At 35.9% G+C, this 17267-nt stretch overlaps 1 protein-coding gene across 1 annotated transcript in view; it reads right to left on the bottom strand.

Moving 5' to 3' along the window:
* The window catches only part of STXBP4 (syntaxin binding protein 4), a 68114-nt gene that overhangs the window by 21229 nt on the left and 29618 nt on the right, over positions 1 to 17267 (bottom strand). Inside the window, exons 19-20 of the mRNA XM_009478526.1 lie at positions 16708 to 16757; positions 15401 to 15525 (exon numbers count right to left, since the gene is read on the bottom strand). Coding sequence (XP_009476801.1) covers positions 15401 to 15525; positions 16708 to 16757 — 175 coding nt within the window. The remainder of the gene's footprint in view (positions 1 to 15400; positions 15526 to 16707; positions 16758 to 17267) is intronic.

Raw genomic sequence — 17267 nt, 5'->3', positions numbered from 1 at the left:
TTCTTATCTCAACCCAGGAGTGTTTCTCACTCTTGCTCCTCCGATTCTCTCCCCCATCCCATCGGGGTAGGGGGAGTGAGCGAGCGGCTGCGTGGTGCTTAGCTGCTGGCTGGGGCTAAACCATGACAATATCCTTTTATCTCGCTTGACTTTTGCAGTTGTACATGTTTTTTTTAAGTAAGAGAGCATGATCTAGCTCAGAACTATGCCTTATTTACCTCTTAATGATTTATTTATATTTAATATCATGATTCTGAAAATGAGGAAGTTTTTCCAGAAATAGGAATTACCTGTGAAAAGTATTTCTGATATAAAAGATTTGCTAAAGGAGATTATAAACAGTTTTCTCCATCACTTGATGGAGTATTTGAATTCTGATCTCTCTTCAGTACCCACCAGTTCAGATCTTATCAACACTTAAACCTTCCTCATGTGGCCTCAATGATAATGCAAAAATCGTTAGCTAAGATCCCAAATGCCTTTGGCTCTTCTCTTTGAGCTATCTATGCAATGCAAAGAGGATGGAAAGCTGATGATCTGACTTGCTGGTTCGAAGTTATCCAGTCTTGGACTCCTGAGTGCTACTGGAATATGGGAATATCCCCGATACGATACTTAGAGGTTATCATATGATGCGAGACCAGCAGAGGAACTCCTCTGTGAGTTATGCAACTGGACACAGCTAAAGCAAAAATCTGTGGAGAAATATCCAGCCTTGTTTGTTGAGTGTGTTCAACAGGGTGCAGGCATAATATGGCCCTTTATTTTTTAAGGCTGTCAATAATATATACTGTCTTTTACTGCTTATTTGTGAATTAAGTATAAAAACTCAGGTTCAGAAAAAGAGCTTTCAGAAGTGAGTATGCACTTCTGGCATTTGCTTGTGTGCCACTTTATTCCTTAGACCATTTCAAGTGCTCTTCCCACAAACAAATGTGTTTCATTTTATGAATAATACTCTGCTAAAGGGACATTCCATTCCTTTCTTTCACATATCAGATTCCATTTTAAAGAAATTGTTCTTTTTCTTTTGTTGTTGGTAATTTAATAAAACAAAGATGGAGTAAGTAGTTTTCAAGTGGAGACATCTGGGAAATACTAGCAACTGAAATTTATGCTAATTTAGAGTATGGTTGGCAGATTGGCTTGTCTCCCTTCAGTCTTGTTCCTAGAAACCATGCATCAGGAAAAGTATTTTTCTTACTTTGGATATTCAGGGCATGGTGAAAGATGACCTTGCGTTTTCCCATTTGCTATTAATCATACGATATTGACCCATCTATGTTGGCAAACTCATTATTAAAACACATCATATCAGGTTACAATTTAGAATGAGAGTTATGAAATAATTTGCTTCTCGTGCTGAAGGATTATATGATCAACTTTGAGATCTTTATGGTAATTTTGAAATTACAAACTGTTATAAATGTTTTCCTTCTATTCTAATACTTGTCTGTGAATAACTTGGTACAGTTAATTACAAATAGCATGGCTACAACAGAAATTGTAATATATGAACAATGACCAGTCAACTGACTAATTTAAGGAAATAAGGATGACCTCAATCAGTGCATGTGATCAGACATTTCTGTAGACATACTGCTCTCCTCCCTCACAAATAAGGAAATCCAAATTTAGAACAAACTCTGCCCAGCACATGCACTTAAGTTCTTCAGAAATGAGTGAGAGCTACAGTCACCCGAGCAAGAGATTGCTGCTATGTGTCTTCAAGATGGATAAAGAATTATCCTTCCTGAAACATTACTTAAAAAATGTACCTTTTCAGAAGCTGAATGTTGGAAATACGACAAAAAACCAAAACTACATATTTTTCAGATAAAGGCTAATATTCTCCTTGCAAGTAAAAGTTTTAGGTACTGTAGCATGCAAGCAGTTTAGACTGTTATTAAAATGGAAGCAGTCTAGCTGATGCTCATTTTTATCCATGCAGGAGGTTAGTACTGAAAGTACAACATAAGCACAATGCACTTAACAAGGGCAATAAAATATTTCTTCTGCTTAGTTGATGGCAATTGAATGTGTATGACCAATTATACAGAAATGGCAGAAGTCACCGGAGCTTGCAGTACATACTTATAACAACATTACTATAAAACACTCTGACTTTTAAAGGGAACGGAAAGAGTACAGCAAATTAAGCACTGAGCTGTCTGCTTCACCAAATAGAAGCTGTTCTTCTAAGGTACACTGGAGAAGATACAGCCTGTTGTGAGAACAGGGAAGGTAAGCCACCAGCAACCAACAAAATAACCATCGACTTTTGGATAAATCCTTCTTTTAGCCCGGAGGTAAACCAGAAGATTCATGCCATTACTTACAGTCACAGGCTAGAATCTGAGCATCTACACCAACTACTGATGTGAAACTGGGAACATCTTTAAGCATACAAAAAGCCAAAGAAAAACCGCATTCCTTGAAATGCTGACATGAAAGGAATTCAAGGTACTACTAATCATTATTATTTCTGTAATGTAATCACCTTTCAGAAAAAAGAAGTTATTGAACAACTTACATTGAAAAACATAAGCTTGTTATTTCATTATGTTTATAATTAAACCAGTATGTATCACATTTGGCTTGCAATGCCTTTTCACATAACCACACATTTGATAGTCAGAAGTTCAATCGATTTTGAGGAGGCCAGAATACCATTAAGCAGTATGTCCTTCAACATTATAACTATTTTGGTCATGAATGTAATAGTTTGTCTAGTCATTAGGTCAGGAAACTGTATTCCCTCAAAGGTAGGGGATAATGAAAGCAGAAGAGGAGTTTAAGACTAGATCATTCTGACCAAAGGTTGAATTTTGCATAATCTACTGGCTCATATTATTTGCTTTTAAAAATACATTTAACACACTGATTATCTGACAATTATTTTTGTATTTTTCACCTACGCTGCTTCTTACTAAAATAGTACTGGCCGTCCAGTGAAAATACATACGAATGCAGTGATCACCCCCTCGCCCAGATTCTTTTGCTTGTTGTGGTTGAAGAGTCTGTGGATAAGGTGGAGGCAACACAGAAAATCAAAAAACTGCAGAATGCAGAAATCTACCTCTTTCAAGGAGAAGGAAAAAAAAAAAAAACAACCCAAACCTGTCCAGCGCTCCTTATCCTCTAGTGACTCCAATCCGCTTTAGTCTGCCAACTCAAAGATGTTTTATTTTAATGTTAAAAGCTCCAATAACAGAGTCTTAATTAGTGACATAGGAAGAGAAATACAGTACCCTAGGATCATATAAGTAGTAGTGCTCCCTGATAAGGTCTTAAAAATGGTAAGCATTTTCCCCATTACATTTTTTTCAGTCTTATCCGGCTTTAAAAAAACCCCAAACAACTCCTTTCTATGAATCAATTGCAGGCTTTTTTCTACAGTCTTCCAGTATTGACTGTTAACATGATGCTGTCAGTTTGTGACTGGTCAAGAACACATTATTATTTCCGCTGCTGATTGAATACACTACAATTTACAAAGTAATTTTTTAGGAATATTTGCGTAAGTTAATTTGCAATTAATTTTGTTTATACCCACGAATCTTGAACTGCTGAAGAGAAGACAGGAAACACAGTATTTATTATAAAATTAAAGAAATGGCCCATAACTGGGGAATTCTACACAAATGACATGTTGGCTAAAAAAAGTTAAATTCATAGAAGTAAGTACTCTCTTGAGAACATTCTTGTTCTGAACTGGTACAATCCACTTCCAGCTGATTGAAAACATTCTGGAATAACACATTCTTATTCCAGAAATACCAGCCTCCGCACACAGGGCACTCACCACCAGGACTAAGTAATTAGGAATGGCCTGGAATACTTCACTGTATGGCCCAGCTCTAAACCATTTTTTTTTTTTTCCCCTCAGTTTCCCTGCTCTCTTGCTCCCCTGATTACTCTCTGTTCCGGAATTCATCTGTCTCCTCCTTTCCTTACTGGATCAACTTCTCTTGTCACCATCTATTGTGCTATCCACCCACTTCCATCACTGTCATCTCACATTGCTCTCTGACGCATGTGATTGTTAAATATAAGTTTAATTAGAAAGCATTCATTGGTAACAAATTAAAATGACTGTCTAAAATTAGAATTGATCAGAAATTGTCTGAGATTTAAAAAGCAATAGTATTACATGATATGCCTTTCTTGCTAAGTAATATCTTACTTTTTTGCACTGATGATGAAATTAAATTGCGCAGGGGGCTGGCACGAACCACCTACAATTGAGACACACAGAACTACTCTGCTGAGTTCGTTTCACAGTAAGTACAGACCAAAGTAATACTTTTTCCTTTTGAAGCAAGAATTGTAAAAATACGGTAACACAAGACAACCTTTTAGCCTGCTACAAATACCACTGCAGCTACACATAAATAAAAGAAGGGGTTTATTTACAGGAAGACATGACTTTAAAGCCAGCATATTTTAAAAATAATGTCAAAAGTTCTTAGAAACTAGGATAGATACCTTCCCCTTTTTGTTATAAGTCTGAAGGAAAAAAAAAAAAAAAAAAAAGTCCACCGTGTGCCTCAATTACCATATATTATTTTACCTTAACTGTAAAGGAGTCAAACATAGTACCTGTAGCATTCACTAATGCAAGGCAAAATCTCCCTCCTTAACTCCCAGTTAATGATACATATGCTTCATGGCATGAGGTAATAGATCTAGTATGAGACTTATTTACATTTTGTACCTCATTTAGGTCTCCTTCATAAGCACCAAGCAATTATGTTTTCCTCTTGCAAATTCTCCTTAAAATACACTTTTAAAAAGCTTCCTATATCATTCTTGGCAAACAACTTTCTCTGTACTTCTTTCCATTTAAATTATCACACTTGTGCACCATATATGTCTAAGTAACTCTGCTAGCCCTCAGCTTCTCACTCCTACCTACTGAAAAAAAAGTGAAAAAATGTGACAACTGAAGGAACTGACAGAAAAGCATACCAACCCTCTTAGTCAAGATGAGCACTGATAGCTTTAGCATACATTGACGTTCGAAACAAAGGTCTGATCATTCCCCCCGCCAGCTTTCATCCAACTCTCCCAGGATGCTCATAGTTGTGTAGCCGCAGAAAATTAACTCAGCATTAACTGCACAAAAGTACGCACAACTCCTTTGGTCGAGATCCATACTGCAGCGGTTACTTTATTTTTTGGTACCAGAAATAATAAGACAGTCGCTCCCTGACCGGTGTGCAGACGTACACACCCACCGAGAGGCATGGGGTGACCCACCTCTCCTGGTACCCGGCTGACTATGTCTGAACTCTGCTTGCAAATCAGAAGAAGAGGGAGGGCAGCCTTGAGTTTGAGACGCCGATCTGGGATTGAGACCTCAACGTTCAAGTCCTGCCTCACCTGTGTATTTCCTGTGGCTGTGAGCAATTCGCATCTCCATGCTACAAAATTTGGAAGGTTTTTTCCTCTCCTCTTATGTCAAAACATCACACTAAAATTAAGGATTAATATACCAAAATTCTAAACATTATCTCAACAGAAATTAATAGAGGGACAATTTAGGAAGTATTTACCATCCAGCAAAGTTGTTGTTTATGGAGAGTTTTGACTTCCGTCTCCATAGTTACCAAGAGCAAGTACCACTTGTATGGGAAGAGGCACAAAGTCAATTAATTTTTTCATAGTGGGGTCACAGTATGAACTAAACAAGTGCATAGACTTTTAAAGGTCTGCTCTTTAATGAAGTCTTCCTTCAGAGATGCCAGAAATTAACCTAACGAGACTGCACTAATCTTGTTAGCTCATCTGCATTTTAAGGTGTAATAATATCACTTACCTGTTTTTCATTATTAAAATGTTTTGATTTGAAAGTCAGTACAGACAGTGCCTATTCAAAAGCTGACTCATCTTTTCTCATTAAAAGTAAGTGAATGGAGAGAGAATAAATTGCTTTTCTAGCAGCAACAACAGAGTTTTGAAATCTAGGTCACATTAAAGAACTGTCTTAAATACAGGCTTTAGACATTGAATTGTCTTTTTCCTTGCTGTGAAACATTGGGAATAACATACATGCTCAATCACCAATAAATTAGCTAGCAACTTGTTAATAATTGATACTTTAAATAATTTTTTTTTATTCGATCAGGCTATAAAATTATTCCATCCTTATTAGTGTCACCTTTTATCTAGCTCCTCTGCTTGTACATAATTATAAGTTGCAATGTTCTGATTCTCAGACATCAATTTAAACAAGTGGGGTCTAATTTCTAGGTCCTGCAACAATACCCATAAGTAAGACCAGTTAGGTGAAAACGATGTCATTCCTCGCTCACATTCAGCAAAATGTGGTTTTAGTCCAAGCAAGGAGCGTTCAGGGATAATTCAGGATTTAAAACCCATTTGTAAATGCACATTTCTTTGAAATGTCACTGAAAAGCAGGATTAGAATTTTGTAAGAGCTTGACTAACTAGATCAAATGTTTGAAATAAATAGGGTGTAATGCAATAAAGACAAAAGCAAAGTACTACCCTAGGTGTGAATAATCAGCTGCACAAAAGCAGGTGGGGTATGTCTAGCTAGCCTTTGGTTCAGCAGAAAAGGCTCTGGAAGTATAGGAAAGCCCAAAACTTCATACGAATCAGAGCCATGAAGCTATCAGGGAAAGGGAACACTATCTGGGGATGAAAGAGCTGGTGTGCTATGTATTAAAGCAAACAAACTTATTATTCCGTTTTTGTCTCCCACAGGAAGGTCTCAACTACAGAATTCAATACAATTTTGATGAATTGGAGAGAATTCAGAGAAATACAAGGGTGATGAAACGGCTAGAAGACATGCTCTGTAAGGAAAAAATGAGCAAACTGGTACCACTTAGTTTATTTTGGGGAACAGAAAACGGAGGGGAGACACGATACGGTCTTCAAAGATGTTAAAAGCTGCCACAAAGAGGAAAATCGTAGGGCATTTTCAATAACTATAGGGATGAAGACAAGTAGTAATGGGCTTAAACTGCAATGAGGAGGATTTAGGCCAAAGGAAGAGCTTTCTAATGGCAAAGATAATTAAGGATAGGAATAGTTAGCCTATAGAAGCTGTGGAATATGCTAGACAATATCTCTTTGGATTAATGTAAGTGTAATTCATGTTGCTGGAGGCAGGTGGATGTACTACCTAATTGCTAGAGGTCCTTCCCAGCCAAATCTTTTCTGATTCCTTGGTGGCAAAGTACTATCTGAGTGCTAGTTTTCTAAAGTTTTGTATAATTTACATTACATGCATACATTTCTTCTGCTTCCCATTTGCAAGGCATTTTTATGTCTTGTGTTCACAGGAGTAATATATTTTAATTATATTATGTACTGAACAACTCTTCGCTTGTCTCCTTCCAAGTATTTATTGTAAAACCAAACCAATCCTGGCCAAAGAAACAGGCTTTACAGTATGGGGTTTTTAGGCTTGTCAGATAGCACCTGAAATCACACCCCAATAATACTACTAAAACCAAACCAAAACAACAAAAAAAACCACAGCCAAAGGTGAAACTGTGAAAGTTTGTTTGCTGTCTACTACCTTTCTAATAAACTACTGAACCTCGATTTGGCTTCATTGGCCTTTTTTATGTAACATTATAGGCACTGCTGTTAAGTACAGGTATGCACTTAAATATTGCTATTTCAGCAGTGATGATGCTATAGCTCAGTGGTCTCAAATTGTTTTGAGCCAGGCATCACTACGCACCCTCAAAAATTCTCACAGATTATCATAATGAATCTTGTAATTGAAAAGAATGTAAAAGTGCTAAGTTTCTGTAGACAAGCTGTAAATCAGCTATAAGAGTTTTGTGGTTCAGTGGCTGTTGACAAACTACAGGTTGGAAACCACAACTATAATTCTAAATTACTTTGAAATATGTGGATAACCATGCATCAAAAATTTAATTCGGATCAAGTACACAGCACTGAAATACAGCAACAAATAGTACCAAAATATAGCAATTACAATAAAAAAAGGCAAGAAAACAAAAGCAGTAAAACTTTTTCAGAAAATTTTAACAGATCCTATGCTGGCTGTCTCTATTCTTAAGTCTATGCTTCATCATTAGTCATTCTCCTTTTCTAATGAAGCCTTTAAGAGGGTCAGACGGTGTAAAGGTGCTGCTTGACACTGCTCCACAGTCAGCGCACCAACTGATGTTTTTGTTCAATGAAAATGCACTGCATAAATATAACATACCGTACTGGTAAAACAGAAACAATATTTTTATAAATCACTAGCAAACTTGACAGTTATTTAAGAATGCAGGAGAATATTATCTATATTGTAATAGATTCTAGTAATAGTAGGTTACTCTCCAGGAAGAAATACTGATATGACACCTAGTCAGAAAAAAAAAAAAAAAAAAAAAAAAAAATTTATTTAACTCAGGAGACTTTCTGTTAAACCCCCCCATGAATGAGCGAATCAGCTGCTTCACAGCTCAAATTCCTCCTTAAAATGGGGATAATAATTTTAATCAAGGTGTACAAATGATGGAAACAAAGCAGATCATATTAGATTTACAGACTGAAGAATGGACTTGTCTCCCAGGTCTAGTGCTCTATTTTTAATTTAATATCCATGCACGCTCAATGTAATCTAAATTGGAAATATTTTTAAAATTGTACACTATTACATTTCTCAAGTGGAATGTTTCCTTTCTGTTGCAATGAAACATTTTAAAATTCTTGCATATATTTTCCTTTTGGAATTACAGTACTTGTACACTGTCAAAATTACAACTCTTCATTCTTATTTACCATGCAGGCAAAACTGAAAAGTTAAGTCATTTGCAGAAAATTCGAAGTGTTGCTGCAGCAAACAGTTATGTAGAATAAGCTTATAAATTCTAGACTGTGTCCTTGTAAAATTGTATTAAATATGTCTGGATTTTTTTTCTGAGGATTACAGAAATAATTTTCATTGTTATGCAACTTTGAATTTTAATTTTTCTGAAGCACATAAGTTGTTCACCTTTGGGTTTCTTATTGTCATCTGACTTGCAGTGTTTCTAAAGAGTTGCTGATAAGCTGTCAATTTTTTAATGAAACTTTCTCATTTCAGAACAAGGCAAAAATTCAACAATGTCTATATTACAGGGCAAAAGGGATCCACTTCTCATCTCATGTATTTGATGTTTTGTATTGGAACAATAAAAATTAAGTCAAGGTTTATTCTCCGTTTACATCATTGAAGATGTAAGAGGAAAATTACTAAGTTTTATTTCAATTCCCAAAGTATATTCCTTTGCTGTACTAGCAAAGTTTTCAGATCAGTAAAGAAATGTGGGTACTCTGCAATTTAATAAAAAATAATATTACAATTTCTTGCTACCTTAAGTTTAATTTTTGGACAAACTATCAGTTTGTGTAGTAGCCACTGTTTCTGCATAGTGTCACTCACTCATAGTGTGTGGCTGATAGTAGGGACCTACAATCCAGAGCACATGTTGAACTGGAAGACAGCTGCTCCGAGGTCCTACTAAGTTTTCCGTTGAGCAGAGCTGGAAACCAGAAAACCACTGCCCCACACAGACTAAATCAAGTGATGCATTCAGCAGCAGCATGAAGCGCCTGTCTTGCTCTATCTTGTCTCGCCCTATATTGTCTCTACAAGATGAGACTGAGCAAACAAGAAAATAACTAAATTATGAATTCAAGACAAGCCTGGGAGATGCTTCTGCTACGTAAGGATGAGGTTTTATGTGGGTTTTATGTCTCCTGTTGCCTTCAGAATTCAGTGGAGGACAGGAAGACATGCTACAGGCATGCTACTCCTGCTCTTGTGTAAGGAAAAATGGATTTTGGAGAACTGTTCTTGAGAAGTTGATGCCATTTGGTGTAATGCCATGATGATACATGAGGATACAGTGCCAGTATTCTGTGGCAAAAGATAGCAGTCCCCATAAGCTCAAAATTCAGCATGGTTCTGGAAGTAGAAGGAGCCACTGATGACCAGGTCATATTCCAAAATTACCAATGTCATTCTGGGATTTATCTTTTTTTTTTTTTTAAATGCATACTCAGAAAAGATTCAACAGTAAAAAGTTCATTTAATAACTTAATATTATTACCTTCTACAAAAATGAAATTACCTTCCCGTTAAATATTTTTGTTCTGAGGAAAAATTCTTCAACCTTCAGGGACTAGTAAAACGGTGAAATTTTCCACTGGATAAAACAGTGGAAAATTCTCTTTTGGGAAAACTCCCCTCTTTTCTTGTTGTTGTTAAAATGTATTATTCCTTTGAAACTTTCAATTTCACCAAATTAATATTTTCTAATGGAAGTACTTCTCAGAAAACATTTAACTGACAAACATAACCTCTTTATCTTTGAAGCATACAGCACTGATTTTTAAGTTTTATTTCATTTACTAGTCAAAAACTATTAAAAAGGGGAGCTGTACAGATGTGTTCAGGATATACATTGTACAATTTAATAGGTCTCTTCTATTTCTGATTTCAGTAATTCACTGAAATATTTATGGCCTTGCCAGAACAATGAATACACAGAGTTATTTCTTTAGTTATCATTATGTTGCTCCTTGACAAGCAGCTCTTCCAGTAAGGAAGAAAAGGTACAGTTCTAGTTTATTAGCTGAAAGAATATTAAAGGTATGCTATCCTCCCAATGCAGAATTGTCCCCACAAAGATGATCTTGCAGGAAATAATTTTCTCTTTCTGGTACTAAGAATACAAAAAGACCTAGCAGCATGAGTTTCAGCAAACACTAGCAATCAGACAATATTCTTGGGGTCAAGAGAAGACTCCTATTTTGGTATCCAGCCTCTGAAAATGCATCTTTAATATCACTAGCCCAATTAACAAAAGTCAAGTTAGCCAGGGTATGCCTACCCATGTTACAATTACATCTGGATTTTGATGTACAGGCATAAACCAAAAAGTGGGGGAGGGAACAGCCCACGCTTACATGTCAACTTTTTCAGAACTCTCCTGATGAACTACAGCCAATTATCTGTACAAACTTATAGCACTGTTGTATCTTTAATTTCAAGAACAAAATAGTAATAATGTATATGGCATTAATGCTGTTGTAATAAACAAACACACCAGGGCTGCAACAAATAAATAAAAGAAATATGAATACTTAACAATATTAGCTCTTCTCAAAATAGCAAAATTGTTATTTGTGAAGACTTGCTACTCTACCTTATGACTTTGTTCCACCCACACTGTCAAAAGAATGGGAAGAGACAACTAACACTTTGCTGCATATGGAATGGTTTTGGCAATTGACCATAATATAGTTAAAAAAAACCCTAAACAGAAGAAATGGATAGATTCCATATTTCAGCTTTTAATACCCGAGATTTAAGACTTTGTCTGTCATCCAAAAATCAAAAGCACCTTAACTATCAGGAGAACAAGAACTAATGGATGCTGACCACCAGCAGTTTCCATTGCCTTCTTTTTATAGATAGTCAGCATACATGGAAAATGATTACAGAAACTGGGCAACTAAACTTCTGCCTGTTGGATCTTCATAATCACATGTATAGTGACTACTGCGACTAGCAAGATCAATATCAGTAAGATAAGTAGGATTTTTGGAAGCTATGTTAATTTGGAGATCATTTTAGTGAACTTCAGCATGATTGCCATGTGTCAGATCCCAGGCTGACAACATATGAAAGGAATATGATGGGAAAAAATAGTTCAAGATGCACCGCTTGAGTTCCTGCCGAGCAGAGAAGCAGGCTTCATAGCACTTAATGGATACTGATGACTGGGATTATATCAACAAGAGCAAGGTTGTATTTTTGGATAGAAATTTCAGAGGCAGAGCGAGGAAATTAACAGTCAAAATACTTGAAAGCTGCATTATGTTACTGCACATTTCATAAAATAGCAGGCAATCGGCATTTTGAAGAGATAAGTACGTTCCAGGGTTAATCAGATTTTGGCCATTACCAGCACCAAGTCTATTTCTTTTCTAATTTTGTAATAGAAAAGAAGAAAATGCTTTCTCAATTCTTTTTAGCGTGATTTGCACCATATGTTCTAATAAGTGCAGCCAGCAACTACTTTTAAATGCTACAGTTCTTTCACTGAGGCATTATTATCCTTTGTATGATGAAAGTAATTTTCTTTATGTCTTCATGAGATGCTTGTATTCTACAAAGCAGAAAGGCCTCTCAAGACTTAGCTTCTAAAAATAGCTTACAGTCTTTCAAGCAGATGAAGGATGAACCTTTCAAGGGATGAGCTTGATTATTCTGTTTATTACTTTCTTATTTGCATTTCTGGATCTTCAGGATCCTGTAGTAGTAAGCACTGGAAAATGAGTTTGTTTGGTTTTTGTTTTTTTTTTTTTTTTTTTTTAAACAGAGTCGTCACTTGAAGAATTGCCAAACTGACTTCACAGCTGTCATTCAACCTACAAAGCTGCAAACTGATCTGCAGCATTGTCACAAGGCAACATGTACTTGGAGATGTTCAGGAATACACTGAACTTCTTGAGACCTCTTCCCTCAGGCACAATGTCATCCTATTATGCAGGAAGAGGATAGTTTGTGTGGCTAATTTATAAATATGTCATTTTGACCTGGATGTCAAGGATGATCTTTAACAAGGGAAGCAGTTTTCTTTTGAAAGAACACTCCACAACCTTGTCTTTGCATCTAGACTTTGTTTCACAGGTATTGTAAATGAACCAAAAAGGTATTTTTGTTAGGGCTCCTTTACTTCATGTTGTACAAAATGGAGCAAATACTGAAAGAGAAGATCTATTCAGAAGGCAAAATATATCATGATGGTTGCCCAGCTATAAATTTTTATCCACTTAGCAATCTCAAAAATATTCACTCCAATTCTCTAAGAATTCATTAACAAATTATTATGTTATGGACATCTTTCTGGAAAAAAAGGAAAACTGTCAGTCTGCAAAGTAATGTCTATTATAATTTTTTCTTTGATGTATGGTATTTATGAAATGCTACATACACAAGACCCCCCTTTTTATGACAGCCCATCTGCAAGAAAACTGAAGATCACGTGGTAAACGTTTTTTGTGAGAATCTGGCATAGAGGACTGCAGACAGCATGCTATTAAATAGTTACTCTGCTTTAACTACTTTTTGAAAGCGAGCGAGCGAGCGCGTGCGAGAAAGAGAGCGCTTTAAAGCTTTAATCTCATACACAAGCTCGTCAGAGCCCAAATCTATCTGTAATACTCTCCAAATCAGAATGAACTCAGAAGGATGACGTTCAATCTTTAAATCCTTCTCTGCAGTGCTATTTTTAACTCTCAGGTTCATAAAATGGATCCCTGCTATGGCTCCAGAGCTTTCTAACACGTATGCTACCTATTATGTTTGACCCAACCACACGTTAGAACTCAGTTGCATTTAGAACTAAAAGTTTTCCTTGCACGATTTCCTGTGCAGTGTGGCAGAAGCAATCCAGTGTGACAGAACTCTACCATTGTCACTGGTGGAAAACCAATTATCTCCTCTCCTGGCCACTGGTACTCTTTTCACCTCTTCCAGTCAGTCTAATTCTAATATTCTGGAGACTTCTGAACAATTTTCTTCTTATTTTGCTTTCTTCTCCATAGAGTGACGTAATAAATGTTGCATAAATAATGTCAAATAAGACCTTTTTCATATCTTCAAACATTTCCTCAACAAATACATTTGTTCAGCCCCTTTCTAAATTAATTCCCAAACAACGTAAAAAGGGTATTAAAATCTTTGATACAATGATTATTGTCAATCATAATTGACCAGCTTTCCAAAAACTCCTGTAATGTGTCAGGCCATTTCCGTTTTATTTTCACAAACCAATCCAGCTAAGCTAAGCTGGATGAGAACTGACATGTCTGCTCAACTATAGGTAAATATGATCAAAATATACAATGATTTCGATGATCTGAACTGCGAATCATATAATAAGCCACAGCTGTTTCTTAGATTTCCAACTGCATGCAGTTTATTACAGTAACTGGTCATGAACTAGCATCATTTTTACAAATGGGAACTCACTTCTGTTAACGACCTGGGGATATACGCATATCTCCAAATGAAACTGCAGGCTACATTCACTCCCTACAGCAATAAAATCTTCATTAAGACACTATTTGATACATGTTCATGTAAATTCAGCAGAATAACATTTTGTAAACATTCCGGTATGAAAATAGAGCATTACAGTCAGGAAATTCTGCTAGTTTTACATGATTCTGGAAATCGTTATACTCCTCATTTTGGAATTAATTTTCTGCTTTAAGTTTTCCAGGAAAAAATGTACTCTGGAATAACTTTATATTCTAATTATAGTTTGATGAAGGTGCATACTGAACTGACACTGAACCTGCACTGTCCTCTGGTGCTATGAATGATTTATTCTGCCAGTTCACATCCAATTTTAAATAAAAATATCCATCTTCTTTGCTGATGAACTGATACCAGATTTAAAAGCTCTGGAGGACTTGTTTCCTCAAGGGCATTTCCTGACTTCAAAATTCACTTTTAAAAATCCTTAACAATAATGCTCTGATTTTCTAAAGACTTGGAGAAATCTTCTCACTCTGATGCATCTTTTGCACCTTGGAAGAAAGATCTATATCTGAGTTACTGAAGCTTACAGTCCAAAATCCTGGTGACTCAGACTACATTCACCACTTTTGTTTAAAGCCCATCAGGTCAACGGAAATATTCCCACCAAGGAGTTTCAAGTGATGTCTTTTGAGACAAGGAAAGCCAAGTCTCTAGAATCCCATGTGACGCTTACTTCTGACTTCTTCCTCCTAATGTTTAGAGCAAGAAGATCTTGAACTACAGAAAGCCCTCAGTATATTGTTTTTGCAAGAGTGATGAATGCTATTAACAGAACCAAAATAACTTTTTAATATTATACTTCCATTTTTCCTTTCATGAGGTGTTTGTTAGATAAAAGCCCGTTGATGAACCTGAAAGTAAAGAGACTGTGCGAATGGCACAGGAAACAGAAGAACCAAAGTAAAAAGGAAAGGTGAATCCACTGAGAGACCTCTAAATGACCTGCTCTGTGGCAGCAAATCGCTGAAGTCTCCAGTACCACCCATTGGCTTTACTGCACTCTGTAAGAGGCGACTCGTTTCAGCTTGCATAGAACTTACCACTTGTCCAGTCAGGCCCCCTAGAATGGGATGAAATGCATTGTGTACCTCTGAATTATTAGGTCTTTTCAGAAATGTCTACCTACTCCCAGGTTAAACCTCAGAAGAATAAATATTGTCTGCATTCATTAAACCACCATATTCTTATTAAAAGCTAGTAAAAGAATAGTAAAAGACACAACATTTGATGGAAGAAAGGAAGTATTTATGCATGTGTATACATGCAAAAATGCACACAGGCACGCACACGCTCACTCACAGTCTACTTCCAAAATGGCACGGACAGACTTGGCAAGGTCTCTGGCTTCTGCTGCAAGAGCTGCTGTGACAGTAGGTCCAATCCTTCCCAACCGTGCTTTAGTAGACAATGTTGTTCTTCTGTCGCTAAGAGAACAAAAAATAGTGCTTATTTGTAAGATTATCAAAGAAATTGTTACTTTTACTAAAGTAAACTTGTGTTTCTAGATTGGTTTTGGTCTCATTGTATCAACAAAAACTGAGATTCATACTACCAAATTGCTGAGTTTGCCTCAAAGCAGTTCTGTCTGTACAATAAAGGTACTAGGAAAGTTCAATTCAAACAACATTCACGTCTCAGTATCTAGTGTCAAGAACTCAGCGGGTGTCAGGAAAGTAACTTACTCAAAAGTAATTTTCATATTAGCATTTAAGAAGGGACACTGCTTTAGGGGACCCAGTTCTTATCTTCTGCGCTGTTAGTGAGTCAGTTTGTCACCTTAGCTTTGTGTTTTATACTTCAAGCCATTTCGAAAAATAAAGTCTACAAACTTTATAAAACACGCAACATCACTCTTGTGCAGTGCCAATGGGAACTACATTTAATTTATTAGGATTAGCATATGAGAACACAGACATCTACAATATAACAGTTGATCTGAGCCTGCAGATTTTTTTGAAATAAAGTTCCAGGTAACCTCACTTAAATACATCTGATTTCCTTGAGAGCTTTACTGAAAAAGATGGCAGGACAGAGACCAAACACCTTTACCGTTACATAAATATTAATGGAACACTATCTGGGATATATAGGCACAATCATGCTGATATTCTGAAAGACCAAAGGCTGTTCTAAATCTTGTTGAATATTGCTAGGTAGCTTTTTAAACAAGTAAAGTAATAAAACTTAAATGGATATACGTGCTATCAATTTATTGATATGCTACTGGCTTAATGATCATGTAAAATGGCTTGGGCAGATCTAAAAAATAATTAGAAAAAATTATAACCCACTGTTAAGGTTCCTTGCAATTTTAACTAATCCTTAGCACATTATAATTACTTTATGGAAAAATCCAGACAACCATAGCTATGTAATTACTAACTGTTTTAATTTCATTCTGAGGTTTTTAATGAAGCTGTATCCTGAAAGCCTAATTTATAATTCATGCCATTCCCTCTCCTCCAATAAAATGGCACTCAGAAACATACAGCAAAAAATATAGGAAAAATAGCTAAAAGACAGTTTTTGGAGACTTTGAAACACTAGTACAGTTTTTCAATATTAATATTGTCATTTCAATATTAATAACGATGCCATTTCATTACCTTAAAACTGTTGAGGAAGTAGAGCTATCTGAAAGTATTTCATGCACAACCTGTTGGCCATAGTCAAGAAGTTAACAGTTTATAAATCAACACAGTCAAAAGTTAATACCTTATAAATTGGTGTTCTATTGGGTGTGGGGGATTTGATTTGTAATTAAAGAGTCTAGTCTCTCCCAGCTAGAAGTGTAAAAGTAAAAACCAAAATATTTTATAACCCCTTTAAATGAAGTAAATATAAAATCACTTTTTTTTTGCTTTGCTTCAAAATATTATCAAGTATTACTTTTTCTGCCTTTTTTTCTCTGGGGAATTTCACAGAAATTGCTATGAGTTTGTGAAAAATTAGGTGGAAAAAATTATCTGATCAGCTTCATTTGTGTAGTGTATAGCAAAACATTAAGTAAATTGCTACATGGATCTGTACACTTATACACCATCTTTATTTCTAGCAATGAAAGGATCTCTGCAAACTAGTTTATAGTCAGTTTACTATGTTTATTCCTCCGAAACATCAACACAAAACTTTTCCAAATAAAATATTGCTAGAAATGAAAGGCAAA

The sequence above is a fragment of the Pelecanus crispus genome, chromosome 12 (genome assembly GCF_030463565.1).
Source record: "Pelecanus crispus isolate bPelCri1 chromosome 12, bPelCri1.pri, whole genome shotgun sequence".
NCBI classification, from domain to species: Eukaryota; Metazoa; Chordata; class Aves; order Pelecaniformes; family Pelecanidae; genus Pelecanus; species Pelecanus crispus.
The sequence above is the reverse complement of the archived record's forward strand: the minus strand, read 5'-3'. Positions and strand labels throughout refer to the sequence as shown.